This window comes from Neopsephotus bourkii, unplaced genomic scaffold, assembly GCF_033783945.1.
Source record: "Neopsephotus bourkii isolate Nb327-2 ecotype Australia unplaced genomic scaffold, CSIRO-AGI_Nbou_v1 NB_936, whole genome shotgun sequence".
In the NCBI taxonomy this organism is placed as follows: domain Eukaryota; kingdom Metazoa; phylum Chordata; class Aves; order Psittaciformes; family Psittacidae; genus Neopsephotus; species Neopsephotus bourkii.
In genome coordinates, this window is record NW_026901430.1 from 3837603 (window position 1) to 3852710 (window position 15108).

The 15108-nt window shown below is 39.2% G+C and overlaps 1 protein-coding gene across 2 annotated transcripts in view; it reads right to left on the reverse strand.

Moving 5' to 3' along the window:
- SMARCA1 (SWI/SNF related, matrix associated, actin dependent regulator of chromatin, subfamily a, member 1) overlaps positions 1 to 13871 on the reverse strand; it is a 33685-nt gene extending 19814 nt beyond the window's left edge. For both annotated transcript variants that reach the window (XM_061358111.1, XM_061358112.1), the window contains exons 1-12: positions 13744 to 13871; positions 9524 to 9610; positions 6823 to 6989; positions 5811 to 5911; positions 5596 to 5696; positions 5135 to 5314; positions 4015 to 4170; positions 3638 to 3769; positions 2841 to 2909; positions 1913 to 2022; positions 1000 to 1226; positions 325 to 446 (exon numbers count right to left, since the gene is read on the reverse strand). In XM_061358111.1, the coding sequence (XP_061214095.1) occupies positions 325 to 446; positions 1000 to 1226; positions 1913 to 2022; positions 2841 to 2909; positions 3638 to 3769; positions 4015 to 4170; positions 5135 to 5314; positions 5596 to 5696; positions 5811 to 5911; positions 6823 to 6989; positions 9524 to 9610; positions 13744 to 13836 (1545 nt within the window). In that variant the 5' untranslated portion in view covers positions 13837 to 13871. The remainder of the gene's footprint in view (positions 1 to 324; positions 447 to 999; positions 1227 to 1912; positions 2023 to 2840; positions 2910 to 3637; positions 3770 to 4014; positions 4171 to 5134; positions 5315 to 5595; positions 5697 to 5810; positions 5912 to 6822; positions 6990 to 9523; positions 9611 to 13743) is intronic.
- Positions 13872 to 15108: the final 1237 nt, after the last annotated feature.

The following is a 15108-nucleotide window of genomic DNA, read 5'->3' on the forward strand; positions in this document are numbered from 1 at the left end:
GCTTTTCAATGAAATTTCTTGAAGTTTACAAAATTTCCATACCCAAACCAGTTTTCCATAGAAGTAAGAAACTAAGTTTGTGCAGGTGGGAAAAATCCATTCCAAGTCCACAAAATTACATTTTTCATTTAGCTGAGAAATGAATGAAGCCTACTTTACTATGGACTTTGGTTAATAAAAACATACCCATATCAGCCTTTCAAAACTGTAGCATTTTTGTTTTACTTTGAACAATGATGTAGCTACTTACATATATGTAAATAACTTCTTAATAAACTAACACATAAACCAAAGACATTTCTTATTTATATGCAACTTTCTCACCTCTCTTTCTTCATGTGGCGTCTGTCCATCCAGCCGGCAGTACTCATAACCACGCCACATGCAATAGTCTTCCAAAATATCCAGCAAGCGAGTCATCTGACTAAAAAGTAGAACTCTGGAACCTGACAGAACACCACAGAAGATTTTATGATTGGTTTTATGTTTTCACATTGATCTTAACACAGAGCCTACCATGGAGCAGGAGTAAAAATTCACGTGAAATATTCTGTACTATGTCTAACTTACTCAAATCAGTCATTCTTCCGCAGAGTTAACTTTTCTGGTATTGATTTAACTTCAGGTTATTTGATAACTAATATAGAAGAAAAACATAGCTGAAGAAACAGTAACACTTAAAATCATGGTAAGATAATTAACTGGCAGCTGATGCACACAAACTAATCCTCTCATCAGAAATTTTCTTGAAGACAGCAGAAGCGAGGCTCTGCTCTTCCTTTCCTACTGCTTCTCCATGTTTTTAGTCTTCCTTATCATTCCTGTAAGACCTCCTTCCCTCCATGTGTCAAGGTGTACAGAAAAATGATTATCACCTTGAACCTCATTGACAGTAATGAACATATGCCCTGGAGACCAAACAAGAATGAGTCTATGTTTAAAAGGTAGTTTTACTCACAACGAGCATTCAGATCACTGCTGTTCATAAATGGTACTCACCTTGCTCTCTGAGTTTTGCTAGCAGTTTATCCAGAACTAACATTTTACCACTGTTAGTGATGAGATGCGTGTCAGTGGTGTAAGGAGGGCCCGGCTCAGCACCATCAAATAGGTAAGGATGGTTACAGCATTTCCGCAGCTGCATCAGAATATTCAGCAGACGCATCTTATCCATTTTCCCAGCTGAATTCAGGATATCAATGTCTTTCATCAGGATCCTTGTATACCTGAAGTTTTACAGGTAATTTTGAAGAACTCTCAGTTTGTATTTGGTATTTAAAACATGAATAAAATCCTGCAATAACTCACTTATTTCAGGATGTGGGAGTTTCACTTATAATAATGAGCTATATTATTATGAAACTTGGTGAAAATGTCTGACCAGTAATAAGGATTTACAAATCCATATACATGAAAGACAATTTGTCTGTGAATAACAATGGCCTGTCATTTACTATGTTATCTTAGACTTCCATTGTAGGACTACAAAGTAGATTAAATATATCATTTGACTGAAGCTGCTAAATTGACCTGGCTCCTTTTCTCACATCTCTTCTGGGTTTGTGGCTCCTCAAGATTTTATTTTAATTTCAACTCAGACTTTTACTGGTGCATACATACTTGGAACAATGGAGGAAAACTTAGCAGGCACAAGTTCTTTCAAATTAAATTAAGGAAGGAAAAGAAGTTTCTGCTTTCTTCCTCCCAACCCCTTTCATTACCCTTCCTGAGCTCTTCGTAACTCGTGCATCTTTAAAAAGAAGCCCCAAAGACACCTATAAATAGACTTCTCCATCTGACTGTCTTAACATGCAACTAAAAGGAGAAAAAAAAACAACAAGAAGTCAGTGTCAAGAGCTGTAGTGTTCTTTCACAGAAAACAATCTTACTTTGCAGGATGTAAAGAACTTACCATTCCCTCTGCATTTTGCTGAGCCCAAGATAAATTTTTACTTCCTTCTTTGGAGGCAAACTCTTTTCTACTTCAGCTTTTATGCGACGTAATAAAAACGGCTTCAAAACCTACATAAATTAAGAGGTTTTCCAAAGATAAATTTACAAAAGTGATTGCCTCAAATACAAAATCAACAGATTCAGTTATCTGATATTTATTCAGAACTATCAGCAACTATTGCCATGGTAACTCCTTCAGGAAAATTCTGCTGAATTCTGCAAAATAAAGCTGTCCACTGATAGTCTAAGCTCACATATAAGTAACACTACATAATGAGTGACATATTCATTCTAAGAAAGGGCCAAACCCATGCTTTTATAGAATCTACTTACTGCCTTTTAACATAAGCTGCTTGAATTTTCATCAGCAGCATATACAAAATTCATAGTTCAAAGATAAGGCACATATGTTGTATTTCCACCTGATTTGATTTGTTACTGTATGAGGAAAAATATCTTTTATCTCATGCACAGTACAACAAAGGTAAAGGCATGCCTTTTTTTCAGGCTAGCATGACATGGTTATCCGTATATTGTTCTCAGTAATAAATGGTTTCAAAAAGATGCCAAAATTCTTCATTTTCACATTTTAAGGATAAATTTTGTCTGCTTCAAACAAATGTTGCAAAACACATGTTTTGTAACAAACCTAATGTCACAAAAAGCATCTATAATAGTGAATTCCAATATTTAATTCATGAAAATTCTGCCAGGCATTTCTGTAACTAAATACCTTCATATTCATCTTCTCACCTTGGAGATGAACAGAGAAATACCTTCATATTCATCTTCTCAACTTGGAGATTAACGGAGAAATAATCTGTTGGGGGTTCTTTTTACACTGAGTATGCTATTGACAGCATGTGATTACAGCTTTGATTACTTACAGCATGAAGTCTTTCCACAAGTTTCTGATCACCAAGACAATTTTTGGTGTCGAACCATGAGTCAAAATCCTGTAGTGAGAAACAGCACAATTGGAATGAACAGTTTATCATCTGTAGTTTTAACAGACACATATTGGCTCTCTCTCACTCCAGCTGTCAATCTTCAGACAAATGGCTTCTACAACTGAAAGAAATTCTGTGCCAGTTCCCCATCATGTTGTAACTTTCAAAGCAACTGAGTAACTCTACAGACAAAAGTACTACTACCCTGCTTAATTTACAATGGCTTTCCATGCTCATCACTGCAGTGTCCAAGTTCTTCTCATTAGTAATTGTGTAATGATGTGGCAAGAAGGTAAAAAAAAAAGAAACCAGAATCCTTAAATAAAGGGGATGGACAAAGCAAAACCAAGATAAGCAAGCAGTAAAAGGAAACATTAACGGTAACAGAGAAGAAAGATTACTTGAATTCCAAATGAAAAAAAGGCTTATGCATATTTGGATGCTTCCTATTCTTCATTCTGCATTGCCTTCACAAATTTTGTTCCACTTTTAATAGTTCAAGAATTAAGCCAAGTATTACATTTGCTATTATTTGTGTGAGACATCAGCATTAACAGAATGCACTGTTTCAACTAAGTAGAGCAAAAAACAGTTAGGTAAGCCACAGAGCTTCTACTGAATCCAGGTCTTTCACATTACATCCCTTACAAGGCTGGTCTTTCTTCTCTTTTGCAGATAGCAGCCTGGGAATCAAAATAACAAGAACAAAACAGTAATTCCAAATCTCAACTTACATCTGCAGAATTGAAGACATCAGGTAAAAGAAAATTGAGCAATGCCCACAGTTCATGGAGGTTATTCTGTAAAGGAGTTCCTGTAAGCAGCAATCGATTTGTTGTCTTGAACTCACGTACTATCTCCGACAGCTGGAAATACAACAAATATTTATCATCATCATGTACATTTAAGCACAATTAACTTTGTCAGTTTGAGACTTGAAACAATATCAGATAAATTTAAAGACAGTGAGTTACCTACAAAGTGCACATCTACCACCCAACAGTTTACCACTTATATTTGAGAAACCCCCACAACTAACAAAATCTGCTCAAATGAGGTGGAAACTTTTGTGTCAAATTATCTTCAACATAGCAAATATTTCTGAACTTACTTTTGACTTCTCATTCTTTATTCTGTGGGCTTCATCAATTACCAGGTACCTCCAGTTAAATTTTTTGAAGACAGATTTCTCTTTAATCACCATTTCATATGATGTAACACAAACATCCCATTCACCAGGCATCATAACATCACGGATAAAAGCAGCCTAAAGCAGAACAATGGAATTAATAAACATTTATAAATATGATCAATTTATATGTAATTCAGTGAATCCGATTTCTACCAACATTACTAATTCACTAAGGTAGCACAGAGAAGATGACTCTGAAACATCCTTTCAGTAACTGAAAGTTACTGTAACAAAAGCCTTCAATTCTTTGTACTTTAAGGCACAGACAGAACATCAGCTGGGGTTACAAAACACTTATTTTCTCCTATTCAAGATTAAGTATTTACTCTTCAGCATATCTTTTCTGTAATTTAAATACAGTACATGTTACCAATAGGGGAAAAACCCACTAAATTCACTAGTCCAATGATCCACAAAAAGTCAAAACAACTCATGCAGCCCACTCCCATCTCCACTCTTTCTAAAAGATCTTCCTTCTCTGTCCCACCTCTATTTTGTAAGGGGTACATACCTAAACATATAAATCCTTTTACATGAAAGAATATCACCTTATCAAAAAGCCATACATGCAGGTCTCCAAGAACTTAGTAGTGTACACAGATCACCCCAGCAATCAGGACTGAGAGAACTGTTCAGGTCTGCAGCCTTGAAGAGCTACCCAATAAAGCTGCACAATACAATTCACTGATTTACAAAATTAATGAACACTGTTGCAATGAAATACAGAAGAGAAAAAAAAAATAGGTGCAAAAATCAAAGAGGAAGACAACAGAAAAAAGAGGTCAGACAGCTTCCTTTGATCCCAGCCTATTATTTTCCCTACTGTCGTGGTTTAAGCTCAGATGGTAACTCAAACCTATGCAGCCGCTCACTAACTCCCCCTTATTTTCTCCTCAGTTACAAGCATAACATTTTGTATTTTCAATGCTAATACAGTTAAAGATGACTAAAATATTATAACTAAGTAGCGCAGGCAGAATTCCACATAGCCAAATGGGGTTTTTTGACAAATAATATCTTTGAAATGTAGAGCACTTACTCTGGCATCTTTATCTCCAATAAGGCAAACAGCACGTAACGATGGAACCCAGCGTTTGAATTCATTCATCCAATTGTGCAAAGTTGATTTTGGAACCAGGACCATGTGAGGCCCAGGAATGTTTCGGTAATGCTTCAGATAGCCTAATAATGCTATTGTTTGCAGAGTCTTACCAAGGCCCTGCATTGACAAAGAAGTGGGAGGAAAGAAACATGCTGAAATAATGTAGAGATAGTTTCAAACAATTTTCTTACTACATAATTCTGCCACTTAAGTTGTTGAAAGCAAACTACACAGCAAATGTTTGCAGTACAATTTCTTTCACTGCATTACAATTCCAGTTGTGAAAAATCTGTTGTAGAATGATGCATACTACTGCATGCAGTCTGAATACTATATGCATTTTAATGCTGAATTTTGCTGAGCAATTACTACAAAAATTCCAGAAGATTACTGCTTACCATTTCATCTGCCAGAATGCCGTTGACACCATTTTCATACAATGATATCATCCAGTTCAAACCTCTAACCTGATAATCTCTTAGTGTTCCTCCTTTCACGTCTGTAAATGCAAGATTCCTCTAAGTAGAGAAATACTAAGTGGAAATTTTAATTACAATCTGCTCAGATTTTAATTGCACCAAAGCAATCAGAAAGTTGTCAATACAACACTTACATGAAGGAGACTCCTCAAATCGAATACACACATTAGATGTTTTTCGACTCTCTGACAACAGTTCTTCATCTTCTTCTTGTTCCGTGCGCCTGTGACGGTAACTAAAGAAGGAATCCAAGATTCATGTTTATAGGAAATAACTGCAAAACACCAACTATAAAATCAAGAGAGAAAAATTATAACAGAAACAATCACTCATCTACAATGTGTGTGTTCTAGTACCCTGACCAAAATCATACCCTGTAAATAAGGTGCTCCTTATGGATCAATCCAGCTTTAATAGGACTCATATGAAGCCCTCTTCTCCAGAGCCATAACTACACCCTGACAAGTGTCACGGTTTCTCCAAGGCACCTTTTAATGAGCAACACAGAAATATAAGACACATATCCATGGTTGCCTTAGAATCAATTACTTGGTAACTATATAATTCAGTAGAATCACATATTCAACTAAAAAAAATAAAAAATAGAAAATACCATTTTGTAAATGTTCCAAAAAACTAGTTGCTTGCTATTACAAGACCCCTTAGAAACACTACATGCAGGCTATGCCTGCATTATTAAAAGAGACATGGTGGATCAAGACAATTGGTGCTGAGGATCTCATACCAGCACTACATGTGCATTGTCATGTTTTGACTTGGTCTAACCCCCCTCTGGCCCCACTGATATGTCTTCTAGCAAATGGAACACCAGGTGTATTTCTGGAGTGCACCTTGCAGTTCAGCATCATGCAAAAGAAATTCAATCTGTGTGCTCCAAAATCACTCCACATTAGGGACCAAAGCATTTTAAGTACTAAGAATCAGGAATTTATTTTAAAAGTGGACTTCTGCTGAAGTGCAATACTAACATTAATAGATCAGCATGCATACACCAAGCAGCTTTTAAAGAAATTATGAGACACCATTAACAGGAAAAGCTCTGGATTTAATTAAATCTGTATTAACTAAATAGATGTGCTATACTGCATAATTTGTTTGAAAGCGTAGGTTATAAATAAAACATACTCCCCAGCAGAAATCAAACTCTGTTTTTCATCCTTCTTCACCCGTGGCCGTCCCAGCTTGACTTTCAATGGAGATGTTGGTGACTTTTGTGCTGCAGGCTGAATAAAATGTGCAAAAAGTTCTGTCTGCTTCAGGAGGAATTCAAACCTTTTTGCTCGATCTGCTTTCTAGTTTCCAAAGTGGGGAAAGAATTAAAAAAAAGAAAAAATAAATAACTTTTCATAAAAAAGTATTTTTATTAAGAAACATGAGAACAACTTACAAGGAAAGAATGAGAAGACCACCTGCCAACTGTTAATCCAACTCAGAGGGCTACAAGCATATGAAATATGGTGTCCCTGCCCATGGCAGGGGGTTAGAACTAGATGATCTTGAAGGTCCCTCCTAATCCAAACCATTCTATGATTCTGTGAACAGTTGCTGAGCTGCTTCAGCTTACAGCTAAGCATGAACTGCTTTAGAGAACCCAAATGTAATACATGATAGTTCAAATAAACCTTCATAAACAGGACAGCAATCTGGAAGACATGGCAAGACGTGATAACCTTATCCCTGCAACTTAGTTGCATTCAAAACTCAAAGATGAGTAAAATGACTCAAAAGCAGTTTACCTGTACAGATTGCTTAAGTGTGCATGGCACACCAGCAACTGTGAAAAGAAGGACTGTCTACAAAAGATAAAGAAAAAACTTAGGTTCTGACTTACTCTGAGGAATGAAACCCTAACTTTATTCAAGTCAGTGGCAAAAATTTCCATATCCTCAACAGGATATCCTCACAGCTCAAGGCTATCAGGATTTGATAAACACAACAGTGTGGTAGTTCTGCCTTAAGAGGTAAGACTACAGCAAGAGATGCACCAGCCCAATACTGTTTGCATGGAAGTTTGTGAATTTTGCTGTCGGATCTCAAATTTCAACCATTTCAGATATGCCATATCAATGAGGCATATACACTTCTCTATAGAAACACAGCAAAACACATGTTCTCCTCTATATATAAAGGACAATATGTCACATATTTTTTAAGAAAAATATGCTAAAACTCAAATGCTATCTGACAAAATGCAACTGCCAGTATCTCTATGCCATTTTCATGTGATATATACCTTGCTATAAACTACAGAAGTGAACTCGTAGTTCTGCACCATAACCCTTCTAAGAAATATACACACAACAGGAAGCTTTTCTGCACGCAACTTACATGCAAGTGAAAGTGCTCTAACAGCAATAACAAACTGAAGGGCAATCAAACTGAACGTGACGTGCAATGCATGATCTTGCCACATGAGGGCAATGCATTACTTGTAATAGCGCACAGCTTACCAGCAAACAAGCATCTTTCGAAAGATCTCCTGAGAAAACATTACTTTTTTTTCCCTTGCATTCATTATTGGACCATTCTGTAAATATTTTGAAAACCAAATAAACTGTAAATAGAAACTAAAACTAGGGGGGGAAAATCTAAAAGGAAGAGTAAGGACATAGATGTTTATACTCACACAGGATAAGAAAAATATCCAATCAGAAGGGTTATTATTAAACTAATAATACATGCTATTTTTTGCAAGCTAACCATAACTGTAAGGTTCTATACTGAATGCTACAACAGACTTTTCTGCCTGCAGGATCATTGGCTGGGTGTAAGCAGCATGCCTTGATAAACAGTAAAGGTCGAGCTCACAACTGATGAAAGATAATTTTTTGAGACCTATTCCCTTTGCCTCTTAGAAAAACTGAATTAGAAGTCTAATTTAGGAAACCAACTTCAGTTACTTACTCAACTCATTCTCAACAAACAGATTTATCCATGTGACTTCTCTTGCCAGTAGGCATCCATTTTTCTAACAGTGATACTCTTCCTTGGCTTCTATGGTATCCAGTCCTTTCAGACTCTACTGTAACTATTAGACATCCACTTAACATGAAAGCTTTTAAGAAAAGAATATGTGTCATTCAAGAACAAGTCTTGTAATGGACTCTTGGTTTCAGCCTCTTTGTAATACATCAGCTACCCTGTTCTGCCTCTTCTCCATCACTACAAGCACCCTTCATTTGTGTTATGGACAGATGCTCTTTTGCATTTTTGCAGCACATACCTTAAGGGGCATATCAACATTTAAAACCTTTATGTTTTTATATGCTGAGAAACTGGCAGCTTCAGTATTTCTCTCAATTAGTGTAAGGATGCCTCTGACAGAATTCAAGGGGTCATCACATGAAGCTAGCAGAGACAAATTCAAAACCAAAAGGGGAATATTCTAAATATAAAATGGAATTGAATAGAAACTCCTTTCCCAGGAGGGTGTGGATAACTAAACTAACATGAGGGAAAAAAATGCCAGCAGACAAATCCATGGGGAAGGGTGGAGGAAGAGGACAGACAAGGACATGACAAAAAAAACACACAGTGACAACTCAGAATATAAAAACCACAGTTTCCAACTCCAGAAATCATGCAGACAAAAATATTCCTAAGGATGGGCCAGTGTTTAACAGAATTATCACTACCTGCTGCTTCTGTTCTCATATTTTTCTCTGTTAGTCACTACAAGAAACACCAGACTGGACTAGACATTTAAATGAATCTTGCTTTGTTTTCCTTTTCTGACACATCCAGTCTGCAATAACTCCTTGATCTAGTTCAAGCAAACAAACACACATCAAAATGCTGCAGAATGTTTTGCGGTGAAAACACTTACCATCTTCTCCTCATATTCTGGGTCAACTTCTTTGTCAGGTCTAGCTGCCTTTGGAGGAAGCTTGAGTTGGAATGGGGGATCATTCTTCTGGAATTCAAATTTTAAACACTTTGTAAGTATCAGATTCTTTATTCCCCCCTTTCCCCCCCTTTTTTTTTTTTTTTGCAAAAAGGTATCAACCTGAACAAACGTACACACTACAAGAGAAGCATGCTACTGTTTAAAAATAATTATTTCAAAATGAAGTTGACTGCATTGGTTAATACTATTTCACCCACAGCAGAACCTAATATCCATGATAAAACGAAAGCGGAGATATGACCAAATAAAACAAGAGTTGAAGATTTGTCTCATCCTCATGCTTATCACTACAAATAGGATCCAAGTTGAAAGTGTTGCAAGAAAAGTACTGAAAGAGGGTATAGTTTAATCTTTCACAGAGATCCTGATTTAAATATATAAATAAAATTTAGTATCTTGAAAATGTATTTTTAAAAGTTGTGACTTCTAAATGCAAAATTTCTAACTATAAATTTCTGGCTCTCACATCTCGGCTGGGTTTTGTTTGTTTTCGCTTCTACATGCATAGTCAGGAGCTCATTTGGAAGAACAGGCTTAACTACATTTAGCCATACCTGGGAAGAGCACAAATTATAAACCAAATCAATGGATGCAGCAACCACTACAAGGTATGCTCTTCAACAGGTAACAAAGAACTACCTTATTTACTATAAATGAAAGAAACCTAAAAAACAGTAATAAAACCAGCTGACTTTTGTGGTTTATGAGATTCACTTCTGTCTTCAATTGGTAAGCTCCAAGCAGGTTTCCACCATTTCAACTGCTACACTGTTGTATTAAAAACAAACACACAAAACCCACAAATCATTATCTTGGCAAAATATACATATATATATATATATATATATATATATATATATTTAAGACTTGTGGGAGAAATATTTGGTTGATTTTTTCCTCTACTCAGTCTCTGAATTACACCTTTCTTAACACACCTCCTGCAAATAAAAATAGTATCAATATTTTTTGGAAGACATTATAAAAATGTTTTTTAAAAGCACTGAATAATCTGAAAGGATTGCCAAAGAGCATGTCTGTATAAAATGTAACAGCGTCTTAATCTGACAAGCACTTTAGGTACCAGCCTCCTATAAATACATTACAATTAAATACTAATTAATCTAAATCATTCAGAGTCAAGTAGCAAAACAAGACCAAAGTGGGACTGAATATGCAGAAGTCAATATGCTTAAATTTCAGCATTGTTGCTGAAAAATATATATGCCAACTTACTCCTTAAATTTAAGCACTATCATACAAATGGGAGGAATATTTTCTAAAGTCAGAGATTACATTTTCAAGTTCTGGCCCAAAGGCATAATTCTCAGCAAAGGTGAACAATACCAAATATATAATGAACTTGTTTGGCAGGTTAATGATTTTATAAATGCATGAGTTCATCTTTGCAGGGCCAAATGATTATGTTGCAAATAGGTACAATTAGAAATATTCTACACTTAACAGCTTCTTCAACCACACAGGTAATCAGCTTATCTCAGAAAGCAATGTTAGGAGAGTACTGTTACACCAACATGCCAAAGAACAGGCACAAGTATATTCACACCTCCACTATATTACTATATAACACAGACTCCAGTAAATAAAGAGTGACAGTGCTTATTATCAGGCCCAAGCCTTGTTATTAAAGTGACAAAATACTCCTCCATAAAGGAAAACAAAATTGACAACAGGCCATTTCAGACATCTTCCTCACTTCCCCCAGAAACCAATTACACAGACAGGTGCTACTGGAAAAAAGCTGTCTGTCTACCTCAGGCAAGTATGAAGTTTCTCCTGGACACGCAAACAACTCAGTATTATGAGAATCCCTTTTAACTGCAAGTTTTCTAAATAATGTTATACAACATTACTTATGCCCCAAGGCAGATGGCTCTAGTGCCAGTTCTATTGTTATTCTGGGGAAATCTTATTTTCCCAGAAAAGCAAAACTCCTGCGGCATACAAATAAAATGCATTCAGAAATAAGTATACGTGAATAACACACTCCGAGTTACAGGAGTAAATGAACTGACACGCAAACTTACTGCAGTACAAGAATCACATCCTACACCTTATCTTTCCTAGACAAAACACAGTTTCCCCCCCACTCCTCATTGCAGTGTTTCTTTCAAACACTGATGACCCCAAAATACCAGAAATAAGGAATGGGAAACAGTCAAAAAAGAGACAAGACTTGGACACATGCATCCCAATACCCTTTCTCTTCCTCACAATTTACAAGGGAAAAAAAGTATGCTGCAGTTTCACTAAAGTACTGCTCTGGGTAGTAGGGACAAATACCAAACTGAACTCGCTTCTGCGTAACGTTCTGAATTATAAAAAAATCTAGATGTTGAAAATTATTAAATTTGTTATGAGTAAGAACACTTCTCCCTTACTACCAACTGGCTCACATACCGAATGCAACACAGAAACACAAAGTATTTCATTAAATGTAAGTTTTACCCTAGAAACTTTAGACAATGCATCCTCATCCCTTAAAGGGCTGACTCAACAGGAAACAGGAGGATCAGCTGAAGCCTCAGTACTAACAATTAACCAGCAAAAAAGGTACTTTTCCTTTTAACTCAGGGAGCAGGTGGCAACAATCTGCCACTACCTAAAGAAGGTTTCCATTAAAGACTAAACCCTAGGTAAGACAGTCCCCTGAAAACTGGTGTCACTTAAATACCTTACAAGATAGATGACCATGCAGCACTTCAAAAAGTAACAGACCCTGAGTATTCTAAGGATCCAAAATACTTCCCCAGCCCAGCCTAAACAGAGCTACTAACTTCAGGCTGAGAGATTTCTACCCAGTAAGTGCAACAGTTAGTTCTAAATTGGACAGGCAATGTGAACGCCTACATAAATGACTGGGAATACAAACTGCTGCTGCTTTGTTGACTTTGCTCTTGTAACCTGTGCCATTGAGAACTTTAAACAGATGCATTAGGAATAATTAGAAGGACCCTTTTTGTTTTTAACGCACACATATAAGTGGGAAAACATTCTGAAGAGGCATTAAGGCACTGGTTTGGTACTACAAGCAAGACTATGTACAATGAAGTAAAACAGTGAGAAGGGAACAGAGCACAACAGTTGTATTATATGCCATTATTACACAGACTGTGCATGTAACTGTATAGGTATGTAACACACCCGTGGTCCAACACTAAGTGAAATTCCAGTCTGAAGAGAAACCTCCAACAGCAAAACCTGGTGGGTTTTTTTCCCTCAAGGTACATATGGCACAGGACCACAGTGTTGATAATATTCAGAACCACTCACTGCTTTCAGATGATTTCTCCAAGCACGCCTTCCCTACACATTCAGCACCAACTTTTTTCCAGTTGACATGCATAAAATTTGGCAGAGTAAGTTAGATCCAGTACACAAACAGCCCCTGAACACTTCCCCCTGAACAATCAGGTGATGGTCAGAATTATCCTGTTCTGTATCTCATAGCTGTTTGCCTCCCATAAATAATGGAATAAAGACTTAAGCATTCTCTTCAAGTAAAAAATGAGCTTTATCAACTGGAATTAAAATTCTGATTGCACTAATGTAAGTATTTCTCCAGTGTTCTCCAATATCATAAATACATGCCAGACAGTCATCACTCTTATTAAGTTTCTGTAAGATTCATTCTTCAGGTTACATCTTGTTCAGTTTCCAAGGATACCTAAATACGTCACTTTTTAACCTCCTTGTGCCTTAGCCTTTTTCCCCAAAAACCTAAAGGGAAGAGGCTGGCAGCCATATGCGCTCCCCCGAGGGGTTCACTCAGCACCACCGCTGCATTTCAGCTGGCCAGACGGCAGCCTGCAGCCCCGAGGAGTGAGGGCATGGTCGGACCGCTGCGGCCCGACCCCCGCGGGCTGCACGGCGGGGAAGGGGCTCCACAGGCGCCTGATGGCGGCAGCCGCCACGGCGATGCTGAAGAACGGACCAGCGCCCTGCCTGCGCGGTGGGGCCGAGGGTGTCCGGGCAGGGGCCGGCTCGCAGTGCCGCCGCGCAGCTGGGCCGCGGCCCCGGGCCCTCACGGGCTGCGCAGGTCGGCCGGCGCGCTGCCAGCGGCCCCAGGCTGTACCCTCATCCCCGCAGGCTAAACCGCCCGCCCTCCCCCGTAGCGGTACCTCCTCGGCGCCGGGCTCCTGCGCAGAGGCTGCCGCGGCGGAGGTGGAGGGGAGCTCGCCATCCGCGCGGGCGGCGCCGGGGCCGGTGTCCATGTTGCGCACGGCGGGGGGGGGGGCCAAGGCCGGCCCCACCGCCCCAAACACCGCGCGGCTCCGCCCCGCAAGGCTCTCGCGATACTTCCCACACGCGCTGGTGGGACGCGTGTGCCGGCCGGGGTCGATGGAGGGGCTAATGGTTGGGAAAGGCACAAGGGCTTCTGTCTGCGGACGAAAGCCAAAGCACAACACTTCACCAGCTACTTGGAATAAAGATAGCGATCCCTGCTGGAACCTGAGCAGCATGCTGCTGCTGAGCCTCTGGGGAGGCTCCAGGCGCCGATTCCTGTCCGTCCCTCATGGGATGCTCGGCGACGCCTCGGTGTCTCCCTTGCTGCCGAATGTCACCACAGCTCACATAGAAGGCAGCGGTCAGGGCCGCTACACACATAAGGATTAGGTCTGGATGTGCAGAAGGGAGGTGCCACAGGTGCCTCAAAGGTTCCCGGACACCTGATGTGTTTGGAAACAGCGCTGGCTTTCGGGGCATGACCCGGGGCTGCCGTTGCTGAGGTCCTGCCCTTGTCCCGCCTGCTTCCTTCGTGATCTCCAGGGGCTGCCAGCCTCTGCTCGTGTGCGAGTGGCAGATGTGCCCTCCTGCCTGTGGCCACGGCACTGGCATGCACAGCTCATGGAGCTCAGGGAGGCAGCAGGGGCAATAACGCAACAGCTGACATACGGATAAGGTGCTGCAGGAGCCGGACAGTAAAGCAATGGTACGGGGCAGAGAGCTGCTGACCTGCCGTTTGTTTTCCTTGTTTTCAAACTCTGTTGCAAATAGCAAGCGCATTTTCCTAAGTGCCCAGGGTGTATTAGCGAGAAAATCATCTCAACATCTTCAGGGCTGAGGTACCAGCGGAACTCCCAAGCAAGAGTGGCCTATGAAAACAAAAGTAATGTTTTTTTTTCTTTAAGCTGTTTCAAATTCAGCAGTGTTTGTGTGCTTCATATTGCAAATGGCACTAATGAAGCCACTCAGTTTGGTTACTGTCAGCGCACACAGTTCTGACCGTCCACACACGGCATTCAGATTATCAATTGCTGAGCTGTAACTTTGTTCATGCTGCTGAAGGATTCCAAATCAAGCCCTGAGATGTCAGACTTAAAAAGCTGAGCGCTCGGAATGAGCTGTTTTACCTGGTGATGTCTTACAAAGGCAGTACCATGAGTATTTTCTCCAGAGAAATAGATGTAACTCTGGTGCAGGAGACAGGATGAGCCATAAAAGTTTTTTCATTCCAGTAAAAAGCTCATTAGCTGTTATCAAGA